Source organism: Labrus mixtus, chromosome 18, assembly GCF_963584025.1.
Source record: "Labrus mixtus chromosome 18, fLabMix1.1, whole genome shotgun sequence".
NCBI lineage: Eukaryota > Metazoa > Chordata > Actinopteri > Labriformes > Labridae > Labrus > Labrus mixtus.
In genome coordinates, this window is record NC_083629.1 from 20,114,443 (window position 1) to 20,131,949 (window position 17,507).

Here is a 17,507-nt window from a genome sequence, read left to right on the forward strand (position 1 = left end):
GCCCAGCAGGATTTGGCAGGTAATATGTACGCCTTAGAGAATGGTTATGATTTGTTATTTAAATAAGTACAGGCAGAGGATAAGTAAACAGAAGAGGGGGGAAAAAAAAAAAAAAAAACGGGTGAAATCCAAAACATGTCTCAGCCATCCAGTCAGGAGTTTTGACTGACAGCCGGCGTGATTGAATCTACAGTATCAGAAAACACCACTCCCTATTCGCCCGAACTGTGAATATGTTAGTTGGTTGTTTCATATTAATTCACCTTGAAGTTATGTCCCTTGTCATGAAAGACTGACACACATACACAAAGCTCGCTTGGTGGGGTATTTGGAGAGAGAGGAAAAAAAAAAAAAAAAAAAAGAAGGCCGACTAATTATACAGCATTTTGTCTGTCTTTGCGAAAAGGCTCAGCGCTCTTTGGTGGGCGTTTGGCCTGATGTATTCCCTGTGGTGCTTTATTGCAGGATGTGGTGGCGAGAGCTTTGCCCCATGGTAGTTGTCCTTGCCAGAACGCCATTGACAAGATGACTGAGGAGGTGGAATATGCTGATCAAGCTGAAGACAACCGGCAAGAATTTACATCAAATTGTGACCTTAGTTGTCAGCGGGGCCACGGTGAGACTCATTTATGGTGAAACATGCACACGCTGACATGCATGCTTGAGTGTGTGTGTGTGTGTGTGTGTGTGTGTGTGTGTGTGTGTGTGTGTGTGTGTGTGTGTGTGTGTGTGTGTGTGTGTGTGTGTGTGTGTGTGTGTGTGTGTGTGTGTGTGTGTGTGTGTGTGTGTGTGTGTGTGTGTGTGTGTGTGTGTGTGTGTGTGTGTGTGTGTGTGTGTGTGTGTGTGTGTGTGTGTGTGTGTGTGTGTGTGTGTGTGTGTGTGTGTGTGTGTGTGTGTGTGTGTGTGTGTGTGTGTGTGTGTGTGTGTGTGTGTGTGTGTGTGTGTGTGTGTGTGTGTGTGTGTGTGTGTGTGTGTGTGTGTGTGTGTGTGTGTGTGTGTGTGTGTGTGTGTGTGTGTGTGTGTGTGTGTGTGTGTGTGTGTGTGTGTGTGTGTGTGTGTGTGTGTGTGTGTGTGTGTGTGTGTGTGTGTGTGTGTGTGTGTGTGTGTGTGTGTGTGTGTGTGTGTGTGTGTGTGTGTGTGTGTGTGTGTGTGTGTGTGTGTGTGTGTGTGTGTGTGTGTGTGTGTGTGTGTGTGTGTGTGTGTGTGTGTGTGTGTGTGTGTGTGTGTGTGTGTGTGTGTGTGTGTGTGTGTGTGTGTGTGTGTGTGTGTGTGTGTGTGTGTGTGTGTGTCAGAGGATGTCTGTGTGCTGTGTTTGCTCCCTCCAATCTGTGTCATGTGGCCGGCCTGCGTCATGATGCTAGTATTTCTAGAGTGACCGTTTGACAAGAGCTGTCATTTCAGCAGTGTATCTGTGACAGTCTGTGAATTCATTTCTTCTTTGACACAGACCACCTATGCATCAATTATCTCCTCATACAGCATACCTCCTCGTTCTAAATTAAGATGAAGAGAAATAACTGTCTAACGCATTAGACCTGAACCTCTGCAGTGCTGTACAAACACAAACATGCTAACCCTCGTTCTCTTCATGTCGCTGCGTCTCTTCCTGCAGCTCTTCCTCCATCCTGTTCACCCAGAAGCTCCAGAGGTTTTCAGTGGATCTCCGGCATCAAGGGCCTTCAGAGCCAAGAATCTGGGATCCAGGGCCAGACGTGGGCAGCTTTCACTCAGCTGAAAAGTAAGGGAGAACAAGTATTGAGCAAGAGAGGGTATACTTCTTGAAGAACAATAACTTGAAGAGGCTACTACAGAATTCTTTTTCTTTTTTTTTGCCTCTCTCAAACCGCCAAATCCAAAGACACACATTACGACACTCGAAAGTGAGCTAACCTTTAATAAGTGATGTTTTCTTCGATCAAATAAAGATTACATCTTTTGATATGATCAAGGGGAGATGCTCGAGATTTTCTCTTGTCCAGGGGGGTGATTGCAGAAGCTCAGTGGAACACAATCTGCGGGGCTTTTCTGTACAACAACAACAACAAAAAACAAAAAAAAATCCCCCTACTAAATTTGATAAGAGAGAGACATATGGAGGAAAAACTTATTCGTCCCTTGGGTGTCTTTCTTTCTCCTTGCTGTGTTTGCTAAAGACGCAGGAGGAGGTGTGGCCCGGGCTGGGGTAGTCGTTTCTGTATTCAGAAGTGCTTGTCAACCCAGCAGGCGAGAAAACTCCTGCGTGTCAGAGACTCCATCCGTCACAAGAATGGGGATAGCGTGCCGGACACCAAACAAGGACAAGCACTTCAAATTAAACAAAAGCAAGCATCTTTAAAGACACACACACAAACACACATACACAGAGCAGTCATGCTGGGTGGGTTATTGTTTTTTGCCCTGCAGAAGTTTAAAAGTGCATGCTTTTACAGTGTATCTGAGTCCCCCTCCCCCTCCCCCCCTCTCTCTCTTTCTCTTTTTTTTGATGAAGAAAGAGGAGCGAAAAGATGAAAAGCATATTTAATGTTTATCGTGGTGCTCGGCTGAACAGCCTTCACAGTGCTGAGACAATATTAAACAAGTTAATATTTAATGAACAACCTCTTTGTATGAGGGCGAAGTAGTCTGAGACGCTACTGTTGGCAAAGGAAAAACAAACTTGAAGCTCTTTCAAATGGTTGTAGGGAGAAAGGCTTTCGCTTTGAGCCCCTTGGTGCCTGAGTTTGCATCCAAAGCCTTGCGATGTGCGATGTGATAACTGTGTTAGGCTGTATAGTAAGGGACAAAACCCTGTAACCTCTCCACAGCAGTTTCAGTGTCAACGAAAAGAAATGTACAGCAGCGATTCAATTCAATGACTGCACAGTGTAAACTGTATTGTAGGTGTACACGTTCGGTGAGAACGCAAGCAAATGCCTCAACACCGAAACAGAATCAGAGCAATATAAGCTGTTACAGTTGTGCAAAAAAGAAGTCCTTCAGTGGAAAAGAAAGGAGATACATTGAAACACACTCTGGAGTAAGTTTACAGAGGTCAACCAAAACCACAAAAAAAAAAAAACACACTTGCACGAAATTTGTGTCCAGTTAAGAATAAAGATGTTATGGGGGAAAATGCAGCACCTCTTTTTTTGTTTACAAACCTTTTTTTGTCTCTGTAAACACTGAAAAATGTGGAATGCATTTTGTAGCATATGGCTTTTTTTTATTTGTAATGCAATACTTCTGCGCTAGTTTATATCGCTCACAACAACATTTGCCAAGGTATAAACAAGTTAGCTTAGCCAGGATAAGTTACGTTTATGGTAGTGTGGGTTATGTTACAGTGATTTGCAGTATTAATGTGTCGTCTGTGTCCAGGCGAGTTGGACGGCAGAGGGTGGAAGATGAACGACATCGTCCTGGTTCACCTGTATGTGAGGTCCATGGCAGACTTCGGCCCGCTCAATGCTGTTTATAAGACGCACTTTGGCATAAACCCTCCAGCCAGGTAGAGGTTCAAACGCTCTTACACATCTCTTCTGATGTTTTTTTTTTTTTTCCTTCTCTCTTTGAGAACATCTTTTTTTATGTCGTTCAACTTCAAACCCTCCTGAAGCTCCTCTTGTTTCCCTGCTCTTTTCCGTGCAGGGTGTGTGTCCAGGCTCCTCTACCTGCTGGTCAGCTGCTGCAGATGGACTGCCTGCTCCATGACTGGACTGAGCCCCCCGAAGAGGGCTGCTTCCACGAGAAGGACGCCCTGCATGTCCAGAGCATGTCCCACTGGGCCCCGGCCAACATCGGGCCCTACAGCCAGGCCTTCAGGGTAAGACTGCAAGGTGCTCAACAGAGAGATGTGCTGCTGCAGGAGGTGGCCGACAATCGTTGAGAGTTTAAATGTGGTGGTGGCCACAATGGTTTTGTTAAAAATGGCATTACTGCTTTAAATTAATGATCAAACCCTGCACATTTAAACCCACTTTTGTGAAAAAAGATACATGGGTAGAAGTTTTTTGCTGAAGCTGTTTCACTTCTTTTTCCGTCCAGTGGTTTACAGAGAATATTATCATAGATGATTTATGAATTTACTTTGAATCCCACTAAGGTGTAACTGCTGTAAGAAGCATTCTCCAAGCAAATCAGAACCAGACCTGACAGAGAAGCATCACATAATGGACAATCTTTAAAAATCAACAAATCGGAACAGAATGAAAAACACAAATTAAACACATAAGACAGCTTAATGTCACTGAAGCAGATAATGGTTTAAAAAAAAAATTCACTCAGCTTGTTGTCTTCAACCTAGCTTTGCAAGTCACTCACTTATATTCCCCATAACAGTCACATGTTCTACAATTCTAAAATTCATTTAGCAGACGCTTTCATCCAAAGGGACGTACATCAGAGAGTAAGTAGAACACAAGTAAGGATCTGAGGGGAGGAAACAATGTCAGGAAGTGCAAACGAGCAGCTTTAAACCCGATCGGACACACATGTGCTGACAGGTAATGCACAGGCGTTACATTACATGGACAGCTGTTCCTGAGAGTTCTAATCAGCATCAGGACCATTCTGAAATCGCCATTATCAACAAAACCCTCGCCATCATCATCACTATTGTCATCAATAATATCATTAAGCCATCAGTGTGTGAATGGGTAGGTGTGACATGTGGTGTAAAAGTGCTTTGAGTAGCTAGAAGACTTGATAAGCGCTTTACAAGCTCCGGTCCATTTACCATTAACCAAAGAAAAAACACTCTTTTTCCACTAAACCCCTTTCTCCTCGTCTGCCGGCTGAGCCGCAAACGAGACATTTTATTATCTCCGTTTATTGTTAGCTAAGCAAGTCAAACTTTTGGACGGAAGGTGATGGATTAATGCAGGCGTGCTCAGGATTTATTTGGTGAATGATGAATGCAGCTGGTGGATCTTATAATGCTTTTGTTGTTTGCTCTTCACAAAGCAATTGAAGAGTCTCCGATTACGCAAAATACTTTCAGTGTGTCTCCGTCGTCTGTTTACACACAGATGCACTCGTGCAAATGCATGTGATTGTTGCTTTCCGCGATAGTTTGCTCTCATTACTTGCTTTTATGTACACACGTAAATATGTGTCCCTGTTTTGTTTTTTTGCACTTGTTTGTAAAGCCACGAGTTAAACTTCTTTCATATTGTTTCAGAAAGAGAAAGAATGTCGGACTCAAAGGCAGAGCAGAGGAAGTGTGGGCCGCGGTTGCACGGTTGGCTTGGTGTTTTGTTTACCCAGTGTGTATTATACGGGATTACACTTGTCAAGGTACTGTCAACAAGGATAGTGTCCATCTCCTCCACACTGTCCTTGATCCTGCAGCCAAATCCGCCTATGAGTGAGAACATGTGTGGATTAGCCGTTCGTTTAGAGCCTGACGGCGTATCTCACCAGCGTGTCACCGAAAGCTCAGAGGATCTTGTGCAGTTTGAATTCCTGAGATGTAACCTACAGAGTCAGGTTTGCTTTCAGCATGCCAGCAGTGTTTGATTTTCTCAATGGAGTCTCATTGAGACATGAAATTGAAGTCAGCTGCGGGCATGTGCTGTTGCCTCTGGAAAACAGTCTATTCTCTCTCCGTCCTCTAATGATCGTTCATATCCAGCGCAATTTGAGAAAACGATGAGAAGGAGTTTTGCGTCGCTCAGAGCGGTGCGGTGCGGCACTTCACACGACCCCTGCGTTGCCTCTCAGTGTGTCTGCGCCTCCTCCACACTACAATGGCTTAATTTGATCAAAAATGTATTAACAGCTCTTCGATACAGCGAGGGGATTTTTACATATTGATACAATTACCCCCGTGCTGTGAGCGAGCAGGCGGTGTGAACCCCTCTTCTCACCACTACCACGTTGACTCCAACTTAATGACAATTTTCCTCACTGATTTTTTTGCCATGTGACACCACGGTGAACAGGGACAGAGCTGTCTGCGACCAAATAACCTGGAGCCCTGCACTTTTACTATCCCTGGAGGAAAAATAGTAATTAAAATATCAATCCAGCTCTATGCAGGGGGTCAAACCTGAAAAGATTAAAGAATGAATTTGTGTTCTTAATTATGTCCAGAGTATGTAATCAGTTTTATGCAACATAGGGTTTTTGTATTAGTTCTTTTTAGAGGTGGGGAAAAAATCGAGATTTCTATCTTTTGAGATTTTAAATAGATTCATAACTTCCAAAAATCGATTTTATTTTTTGGGGATAATCAGTGACTCGTGCTAAGTGCTAAGGCTAGCTCTTAAACCCAGTAGAATGAAAAATGGAGCACCAAGAAATACAGCTCAGTCTCACAGATGACTGGAGTAGATCCTGAAGTATGGACTAATTCAAAAATAGACTTTGAAACAAGAATCCAGAATCGTTTTGAATCAAAAATAGATTCTGAATCGAATCGTGCCCCCAAGAATCAAAATCTAATTAAATTGTGAGACACCCAAAGATTCCCATCCCTAGTTCTTTTAGGGTTAAGGAGTATGAACAAACAGTGGACAGAAGAGTGGGGAGAACCGTTCTGAACTACTTTAATTGTAAGGCAGATAAACTGGGCTAAATAAGTTGACCAATGCCCAGCTCTACTGGGACCAGTGTATGCATATGACGAGTGTCCAGTGATTTGAGAGCCAGCACATGGCTGCTGACAGAACGCGGCACGGTGGAACCCTGCAGGATTTGACTGTCCACGATGAAGGGTGGTGCTGGTGGAGGGATGGCATTAGGGATTGGCATGTGATGGATGCTGGACCTTCCAACTCCATCCATCTATTCCATCTATCTGCTTTGGCGTGTCACGTCTCACTGCTTGAGCTCTCGGGGAACGGCGAGCTTGACAGATTCAGATCTGCCTTGATTTAAAGAATTAGTTAACCTTTATCATGTCAAAGCTGGGGCCCTGTCGCTGTGTTGTATGGTAATGCACGATATGCCGGTAGTTTAGGTGAAAGCCCTAAGGTATAAAGACAGAAAAACAGTGATTTAATTTATGCTTTGTTTTTACATCACTACCTTATCTGATTGGCATGTTTTTGCAGTCACAGTAATATGTTTAACACAGTATGATACATCATTTGTGCATTCAGTGGTATCTCGTCACTAATTGTTTTGTTTTGTTACCTTTTTTTTTCTTCTAATCAGATAACTAATGCAAATGTGCTGTCATTTCTTTAAAACTGAATTTGCATAATCTAATTAAGATATAAGAAATCACCCTTTTTCATTACACCAGTCAATTTATTACAATCAAAAGAAGCTCTCCAGACATCCAGTTTTATGTCTAAAAAAAAACAAAAAAAACATCTAAACAGATTATTTGATTACAACAAAAGCCAAGTAATGGCATGCTTTTAAAAGAAATGAAAGTTATTGCTGCATTTTCTGTCTGTTGTTTCTCAGGAGGAGCTTTTAAAGCGTTTTCTTGCATTAACATAATGGCAGGGGGGTGGGGAAGAGTAAAAAGCCTGTGTCTTTAGCCAGCAATGCTCTGATTTTTTTATTTTTTTGCTCAGAAATCCATTTGTGCTTATAACAGATGATTACGCTTAGCAGGAAGAAAATTGACCTATGATTTGCTGAAGTCAGAGTTAACAACAGGAGTCTCAAACTGCAGGATTTTTCTCCCCCCCCACATCTATTTAGATTGATGCTGCCATTCCCTTTGGAGGCACATTTACAGAGGCAAACACAATGGCTTACCCAGGTCTGAATAGAGAGACTATCACTTGTATGGTTGTTAAACATCTCCTCTTTCCTGTTAAGGTAAGTGGCTCACCCTTGGGATATTTGCCGGGGAAATTATACTCACTGATCAGATTCTGCGGGGTGTGTTTTGGGAGCCCGCTGCACTAGCCTCAGGTTGCTGGTGAACACTAACCCCCTCGCCATATTCCCCTAATTGTGAGTGACAGTCAATATTGTGGAAGGCTGTCTAGCACAAGCCCGCGATAGGATTTGCATCGGATTTTGAAAATTGTCAAAGTGGACTGTGAGGCATCAGGAGGGGAAGTGGATCTGACGTCGCCAATTAGCGTCAAAGGGAGGAGTGAGCAGTGGCGGGTGGTTGAATTTGAATAATCTTCTCACAGGAGTCTTAATGCCTAAAAACAATGAGATCATTCCTGTCTGACCCTCTTGATGAAAAAGGTTAGAGGTTCAGAATGAGTCACGGTAAAGTTGGGCCACCCATGCAGGGTGCAGAAGGGAGTGAAAAAAGATACATGGGTAGAAGTTTTTTGCTGAAGCTGTTTCACTTCTTGTTCCGTCCAGTGGTTTATAGAGAACATTATCATAGATGATTTATGAATTTACTTTGAATCCCACTAAGGTGTAACTGCTGTAAGAAGCATTCTCCAAACAAATCAAAACCAGACCTGACAGAGAAGCATCACATAATGGACAATCTTTAAAAATCAACAAATCGGAACAGAATGAAAAACACAAATTAAACACATAAGACAGCTTAATGTCACTGAAGCAGATAATGGTTTAAAAAAAAAATTCACTCAGCTTGTTGTCTTCAACCTAGCTTTGCAAGTCACTCACTTATATTCCCCATAACAGTCACATGTTCTACAATTCTAAAATTCATTTAGCAGACGCTTTCATCCAAAGGGACGTACATCAGAGAGTAAGTAGAACACAAGTAAGGATCTGAGGGGAGGAAACAATGTCAGGAAGTGCAAACGAGCAGCTTTAAACCCGATCGGACACACATGTGCTGACAGGTAATGCGCAGGCGTTACATTACATGGACAGCTGTTCCTGAGAGTTCTAATCAGCATCAGGACCATCCTGAAATCACCATTATCAACAAAACCCTCGCCATCATCATCACTATTGTCATCAATAATATCATTAAGCCATCAGTGTGTGAATGGGTAGGTGTGACATGTGGTGTAAAAGTGCTTTGAGTAGCTAGAAGACTTGATAAGCGCTTTACAAGCTCCGGTCCGTTTACCATTAACCAAAGAAAAACACTCTGTAGTGTCGTGAAAATGTGAGGACTTTTTAAGATAATTGGACAAATGTTGAGATAAAGGGAGCGATCCAACCTCAGTTGAACAAAGACTTTAAAGTTTAAAGTGACTCATGAGAGCAAACCATATGATCTACATGTTTGACACAAGAGATCTCCATCTGTGTTTGAAAAGAACACAAATGTGCCACAGTGTTTTCTAAAAGAAACGTGATCGGAGAAGTGTGCGTCCACAGCGACCCCCCCCCCCCACGCTTTATGGACAAAAAAATCCAAAAGGTTGACGACTAAAAAAAATATGAGCAAGCGTGGTAAATGAGAAAGCAAAAAAAAAAAAAAAAATGTTAGTGATGAATGGCAGAAATTAAGCTAAGTGCTTTAGTTTTACGGTTTGTTATTCTCACCCGCACTGTTAAACCACTGTAAAAAGCCAACAATGCACAATTCAACAGCCCACCAAAAAAAAAAAAAAAACCTCACATCAAACGTGCCCCCGCCTCCCCAAACTTCCTCTGCTTACATGGAGAGACTGCATCCACCTCAATTACCGCAGAAGAGTAATTAGCCCAAAAACAGTGTGTGTGCGTGCATCTGCGTTCAGGGAGGTATTCAGGCAGCGCGAACAGATTAATTAGGACATTTAACTTCATTTCTAATATAACAAAATTAATCCCATAAAATATGAGGCATCTCGGAGGAGGTGCCTGTCAGCATCTGATGCCTCTCCCCTGTTTGCCATAATCTATTAAAACCTTGCTTTTATCTCACCTCTCCCCTTGTCATACTTTATGGATTTTTTCATAAACACGGCCCATACTTCATAAATGTCTCAATTTTCTAGTCTATTAACATTACTTCAGAAGCGGCTGATAAAAGAGGAGGGCATGCGTGAAATAATGCACCAATAATACGAAGCGCTGGAGGCTAGAACAGTAGGGGCGGCACTCCGGCGTGCACACTCAGACAATGCAAGGGATGTTATCAAGTTTAATAAAAGAACAAATGATCACTTTCCACCGAGGAAGGAGGGAGGGGGGGGGGGGGAGACGGGGCCGGGAGGGGGGAACAGTTGTCGAGTAATTGAGTCGATGAAAAATGAGGTCTTGAAGGCTCAGCGGTTTTAGCAGGCAGGAGATTGAAGGATACTTAAATCTTGGGTTTTCTTCAGTACGTGTAGTTACTTGCTCCTTTTTGCAGCAGAGGATGTTAACACAGTTTGTTTTTTTTTCTTCTCATTTGACTGAAGGCTAAAAAAGTAGAATACCCTGGTTGTTTCCGTCTCCTGAATGCCGGAATTGTGGGCTTTTGTCTGGAGAGAGTCAGGAAAGGTTTTTGACTGACAGCCGGGCTTCATCTCACAACCTTTCCCCAGTGAGCGTCGATTCACTTTCTGTCTTTGTACATCACCTGAGTCTGTCTCTGTGGGCTCCACTCATCCTACCCCAAACACTGGGGTCAACTGTCTTCGCATGAGCTGGACACACACAAAACACGCTGATCAAACCCAGTAAAACCCGAGCACAATGGCATGTCTTCTGTATGCCCCGAGGCCAGGCCTTACACACAGACACACACACATTCACCTGTGTGCTCTTAGTGATAAGCTCTGGCTGTATGACAAGGTAAACTGGTTCTGTTATTAAAACAAGTCACAGGTGACTAACTTTGACACACGTGTGACTGACAGGACAGGTACACAGCTTTTAGAAAGCATCCTGTGACATGCAAATAGATATAGACGTGTGCAAAAACAAACTCAACGGACAATTGAGTGCACACAAACATGATCTAAAAACTATAAATACTTCAACATCTGATGTATTTATAGTGGCATTTCTATAAACCAATCAGATGTATGCATGTATAAGGAGCAGGAATGACTAAATGATAATATTTAATACTGTAGCCATGATACAATATATCCATTTTTCAACTTTTATTGTGATTTCTTTTTTATGTGAATATCTGTTTAGTCTAAAGCAGTGAAGGTTTTTTTCACTAAATTGATTGCTAAAAACTTAAATAACATAATATTCCCCTCTAATGTCCCTCTAACCCCTGCTGACCTCAACAGAAACAAGTCAACAATAACTTTTATCATTTGTGTCCAAGAGGAGGAATTTTATTCGCTCAGATGACTTCATCATTCCATTAATAAGAGATCGTTATTTGGTGTGTGTGCATCAATACAATGTGGCCGTGAAAATGTCACATTTTCCGTATGAATCCATATGCAGACGACTCTGTCTAAATGCAAAAACAGGGATTTCCTTCCCTCTCTTAACAAAGCTCCTCGCCCAGAGATGTATATCTGCGTTGACACATTGTCAAAGCTCCTGCTTGGGACGATGTCAGCACTTGTGAATGTGGGTTAGACACTTGTCCCCCTAAATGTATGCACATGTATGTAAGCGGTCGAATCCGATCACCTTAAAAATCTGATGAGTGGGCAGTTATTTGGGAGTGTAGGAGGCAGCTTAGGTAATTATGTCTCTCTAAACCCTATGCCACGCGCCCCCCCCCCCCCCCCCCCCCCCCTCTCTTTCTCCCCTGCTGTGACCTCATAGAGCCTGACCCACCATGGCAGCGGTCATTGTCAGGAGTCACTGCATTCTTTGCTACATTATCCCGTGCTGCTGCAGCACCACGTGGGAACAGGCTGGTATCAGCTTGTACCAGGCGAGGACAGGGGAAGGACTGGATCTGTCAGAGTGCATCGACTCTCAGGCGGCCACGTACGCCGGCGCTGCGCCTCTGCCCCGGCCCCTGCCACACTCCCACTCATTAATGGGCCCAGTCGTGACAACTGATCCTAATTGCCTTTGAACAGCTCTTCATGTATTATTGGTGCCTGACTGCCTTGGTTCATGTCAACAAGCCATGGGAAGTAGGGACAGGGTTAGCCACATCAGCCATCTTCCCTATTCTTTTTTTTTTTAACATACAAATATACTGCATATGCAAACAGATATACAGTATATGGGTCATGTGTTAATGTGTACACATGTTCAACGTAACCATCCTTAATTGCCTTGGAAACCTCAAAAGAAAAAGTTCTCTGAGTGGTCAGCATCCCAATTGTGCAGGGATCCTTTCGTTTTTAGGGATATGCAAATGATTTGACTGCATTCTGTGCAGAACTCATTGTGTTGTGAATGTTGTGGCTACATTTCATGCACAGAATATTCTAGAGAATTTAATAGAACAAAGATCATGTAATGACTTATATGATTTTCTCAGAAAAACACAAACACTGCCTTTTAATTTGTATCACATGCTGCATGAATATGTGTGTGTGTTTGCTTTTTTGTGTCCCACTTTGTCACTGCTGATGAGTGTCGGAGGGGTGAATGGTTCAAAGACAACAAGGAGGCATCTGAAAAGCGTCATGCACAGATCCCACCACCGCGGATATCTGCCACGACACTCACGCTATTACAATTGCAATCACAAGCACTCAGTCAAAACACATCATTATTTGTAGTCTCATGTGTGAATTATCACCCCCCCCCCCCATATCCAACTATTTACTTCCCATTTCACCCCTCTTATTTTGAGTACGGAGAGTAGGAGAGGTGGGCCTGCTCTGCTTTTTTTTATTTGTGGAATGAAATAACTGAATAGCAAATGCATAGATAAAAAGCATAGCGGCGTGTCCTGTCCACTCCCATCACTGTCTGAGAGAGGAGAGACGTATGACCATCCCATTACTATGGTAACTAGCCACTATATTCAGAGCTGCCCGGGTGTGTTTCTTCCCCCTGCAGTGACGAGAGGGCATAGCTGACAGGGCCTGCACACAAACACACACACACACACACACACACACACACACACACACACACACATACACACTGTCTGGAAGATGCTCCTTGTGAAATATACACATGTTGCAAATACAGACAAAACAATGCATTGGACAGTTCCCACACATACTAATGTGCTGACATACAGACTGTAATAGGGGACATTGTTAGGGGGAAATGTAACCTCGTACTTTTTTCAAAAATTATACTTGTTGACAAAAAAAAATCTCCAAGAACAATAGACACAGAAATATGAGGAATCGAACATTGCAATAATTAAGTCTTTTTTTTTTTGTTGTATTTTTATGCCAGAATGAATCAGATTGTCCCGCAATCTTTTTTTTGGAGAGGACAAATGTAATACCAAAGACAAGTCATGATAGATCTGTTTTAAAACGCCAGAACTGCACTGCACATTTTACAGTGTTTATATTTTATAGATTGTTTCTACTACTATTATTAAGCTCTTCTGTTTTTTCTGCAGCTCTGTAAGTTTCCTCCGGTTCGAAATGATTCTTACATCAACATGCAACAGTGTGCACAGTGTTGCCATTTTGTCTCAAAGTAATTTTTCACGCAGCACTCGACTCAGAAAAAAAGGGTTAGCGTTTACTTTCCATTTTACGTTTGGCCACTTGCTCCATCATAAATTTGAAATGGAGCAGTTCTTCTGAGTTGTAACTTTTAACCTGGGTCATTCATTTTTCAAATGCCATTGTAGCATGCTAAACTGAGGCAGGAGAAGAAAAAAAAACCTGCCTCAGATGAATAATACACACTCTCCGGGTTTGACTGTGGACATATCAGCATGTTCACTTTTAACAGTAGTTTATTATTAATATTATGAATTTATTATGTAAGGCGATGTCACGCCTAGTGAGTCTAGGTAATGTGATGAAGCTGGGATTTTCAGAGTAAGAGTTTTATTAATGTACTTTAGAGAACACAATCATTTCAACGTGCCATTATTAATTATGAATAAACTGTGACAAAAGTGTTAATATTGACTCTATTTTTCAGAAGGAATTCTGTACAGTTTTAAATTATTATATTTAAGCATGATGAGTTCTATCATGTCAGGTTTGCATTTGCTGTAAAATAGATATTCAATATTTCCAAAATAAAAGTCAAAAAATTGACTATTTAAATTTAAAAACTCTTTTTTTCTTCTTTTTTTGACAGAATTTCTTAAAGACACTTTTCAGCAACATTTGATTTTCAGTCCTTGTTAAGAATTTTAACTTTAAAACCCAACCCCCCCTTATTCTTCATTCATCAGTATGCCTTCATTGCACTGGTGGAATTTGTGGCTTATTTATGCAAATATTTGACTTTACTCAACAACAACAAAAAAAAGGAAAAGGAGAAAATCCAAGAAGACTTTTGATGCTGCCTGTCTAGCCAGCCTGTATCTGGATTGAGTGGACTTTGTATGAACAGCAGTGTTGATTCTGCAGTTGCCTTTTTAATGCAGCCATACTGCCATCTGTTGAGACAGGAGGGGACTGCATCTCCTTCTCCTCTCCTTTGCATTTTCTTCACTGTCTTGTTCATTCTGTGCTGCATTTTTTATTTGCCCATTGTCCATCTTCTATAACTGAACTACATGTTGTACCCATTACAAGCAGCACAGGGCAGGAAAGAGGAGAGAGGATGTGCAACTGGAAGTTTTGGGTGCAGGTGACTTTCTCTTTGGACCAGAAGCTTCATGGCACTGGGTCGAATGGCGATGTTCTTGCTGTTGACGTTTACACAGTCTCATTCAGAATAGACGTTTGACACTGTGGTTGTATCCTTCATGTCGCACTCACATGGACTGAACTAAACTTCACCTCTTCTGACATTTACACTTTAATGGCCGTGCCACAGCACATTGTGTTGACATCATTCTTTCAAGCCCAGGTTAAGTTAGTGACTCCATTACCAGCCAGACAGACAGACAGACAGAGCTTCAAAAAGAGAAAAAATATGAAAAGACAGAGGAGACGAGGTGGTCACAGCTGGGAAGGGAGAAAGAAACGGGGGTTGAGGGTTGCAGTTTTAGCATCATTCAATCAGACAACATGCCCCTCAGCTGAAACGGCGAGACCCTCCCCGATTCTCTCGAATTAGGGAGATTAGCAGGAAAGCGCATAATGCAGGATGATGGAATTTGTCATAATTTGCATTGTCCTGGAAAGATTCGGTTTGATAGAGCGATGCATGGAGGGGCTTGTCATGTCCCACGGGCAGGTCATAGAGGAAGCTTGGCAGAAATGATTTTTGCGATATGTGCATCAGTCGTAAAAGCCTCACAACCAATTTGTCAAAAAATGTGAGGTCGGGACAGTTGAAGGCAGCAGGGCATTTTGCCTAACGCAATGAAAAAGCATGCCCCTCCATCACTCTCCATCCACAGCCCGGCTCTGGTGTGGGCACAGTACTCCACAACAGCAGACATTTTTATAACATCAGCTTGGATTATTTGTCAAATTTTATTCCATTTTACTCCATTTTTTCAACCATTTGTTTACACATGAATACAGCACAAAAACATACATAATCCTATCAAAACTTCTTGTTTATTTTTTCAGTATTTTTGGATTTTTGTATGATGGTGGGAGGGGTTTATTTATTTATTCGTATATTTATGCCTGTTGGCATTCAGATGTGTCTCCCTGAGCATTCAGCAGTCAGACTCCCCTGACCTTGGCTATAGCACTGAGCGGCAGCTCCTGACCAGCATAAAGTTGACCAGAGCTGACATGACAGTGTTACTCTTCCACACGGTTCAGTGTCTATGCAGTGGGCATGTCGAGGGCAGACATCCAGGCACGACAGAAAAATACACATAAGCTCAGAGAAGGTGGGGGTTGGGGGAAAGGCCAGTGTCCCCGGCTCAGATTGACCACACGTTGCCTCAACAGTGGCTCCTCATAGTTGTATATTTTATTATATTATAACGATTTCTTTGTGTTTTTAACGTTATCTTACCGTTTTTTACTGTATAAATGTGCACTGTTAGACCTGAGAGAATGCATTCACAAACGCTGTATACTGACTGTCTTTGTGCACTTCATACGGCTATTTATGTCGCCGTTTAAGTAACACTGATTTTGTGTGACAGTTGAGCATACAGGGGTTAGGCTCAAACTGGAGCACAAACAGGAAGCAAAAAATAGATAGTGAAGAAAGAAAGGAGGGAATAAAAAAAAAGGCAAAAATCTTCCTCCCCCCTCTTCCCCATGAAGCCTTAAATAAGAAGCCTAACATGAGGAAGAGATTCTGTAGAAGGGAGGAACAGTTGTGGTTCTCCTGAAAGGTTTGTATTTGTAGAAATTAGGTGTCAGAAGAGGCAGGATTTCCTCAGGGCGCAGCACAACATGAGCCCATCTCTTATCATTTCCCACTCCCAGACGTGATCTGCTTTGAATGCACTAATGCTGAAAGAGCCTCACAGACTTGAAGCCAGTTCAAGATGAAATCACAGCACACATCCCTGACAAACTGCCATCCAGCACACAAGGATTAAACAGTCGTTTCATATCAAATCCTTGCCAAAAAGCAGAAATAATATATGCACTTAAATACATTGAACAAAACGTCAAAAGTTTTTTTTTTTTATCCCCACATTTTCAACTATTTTGAGCTATTTGCCAAGCCTCAAATATTCAGGAAATGGATGAAAATTAAAAATGGGAATAAGAAATCAAGTTGGAAATGTGTCACATGTTTTAGGAATCTTCAATGAGAGCTAAAAATTATTAGAAGATTGTCCCATTTAAAGCAAGTTAAAAGTTAATATATCAAAATACATGCCACATAATGCAGCATTTGCTATGCATACGGCCTGGTGATAAACATCTTGTGCTTTATTTCTTTTCCTTTTATTCTTTTTTCACCACTTAATGAAGGCATCCCTTTTTCACAATTATATTTAAAACATACAGTTGAAGAGCTTTGCCCTGCAGCTCTGACAATACCCATTTTTGCTCTTACAATAAAGCTTAGAAGATTTAGGAGCATCTCTAAGGAGACATATCCAATACATTTTTCTTTAGATTTCCCATTCTGTTGCTAACACTCACCATCATCCCTTTAGCTTGGTTACACATGTCCTTTCATAAAGGGAGAAGTTGCACCATATTAATCCAACCTATTTTACTCATTTTGTATCATCATTTTCCTGGTTAAATTATGCATGAGGTCTCAATGGGGAGAAATGTGACCATTAGCATATCTGATAGGAGCAGTGGAGCAGTTTTCCACCTCTTTCTGTCCTTGGAAGCGGGGCTGAAAAAAACTTGACTGTTCGTCAATACCAGGTTATTTTATCCAGGCCGGCCCAGTTCATCTATACCATTCCAAAGCTCTGCTAATGACACTTGGAGACACCTTTAACACCAATGTGAACATAGTCTGGCACTGTCTGGTCATCTCTGGAAGCTCTTTGACAAAAAAAAGTGCAATTAGAAACACCTTAGACACTCCAGCCTGAAACTAGACACCCTCAACCGTTGGAAGCGGACACTGCCGAGCGCTCCCTGAGTCCATTTACATGTATGCTACTGTCTGCAGCACACAGAAATGGACAGAGAGGATGTCTTTAAGTATGGTGACCTTTTGACATGTCATTGGGCTGACAAGAAAAGTGATGGCATTGCAACAATATAATAAAGGTCAATAATGCTTCAGCAAAAATGCAGATGAGTAGGATAGTTAGTTGTGAACTTCTTAACTTTTGACCC

At 42.0% G+C, this 17,507-nt stretch overlaps 1 protein-coding gene across 3 annotated transcripts in view; it reads left to right on the forward strand.

The window, feature by feature from the left end:
* dph6 (diphthamine biosynthesis 6) overlaps positions 1–17,507 on the forward strand; it is a 63,653-nt gene that overhangs the window by 28,421 nt on the left and 17,725 nt on the right. For all 3 annotated transcript variants that reach the window (XM_061062892.1, XM_061062894.1, XM_061062893.1), the window contains exons 9-12: positions 466–616; positions 1,613–1,738; positions 3,358–3,487; positions 3,628–3,802. In XM_061062892.1, coding sequence (XP_060918875.1) covers positions 466–616; positions 1,613–1,738; positions 3,358–3,487; positions 3,628–3,802 — 582 coding nt within the window. The remainder of the gene's footprint in view (positions 1–465; positions 617–1,612; positions 1,739–3,357; positions 3,488–3,627; positions 3,803–17,507) is intronic.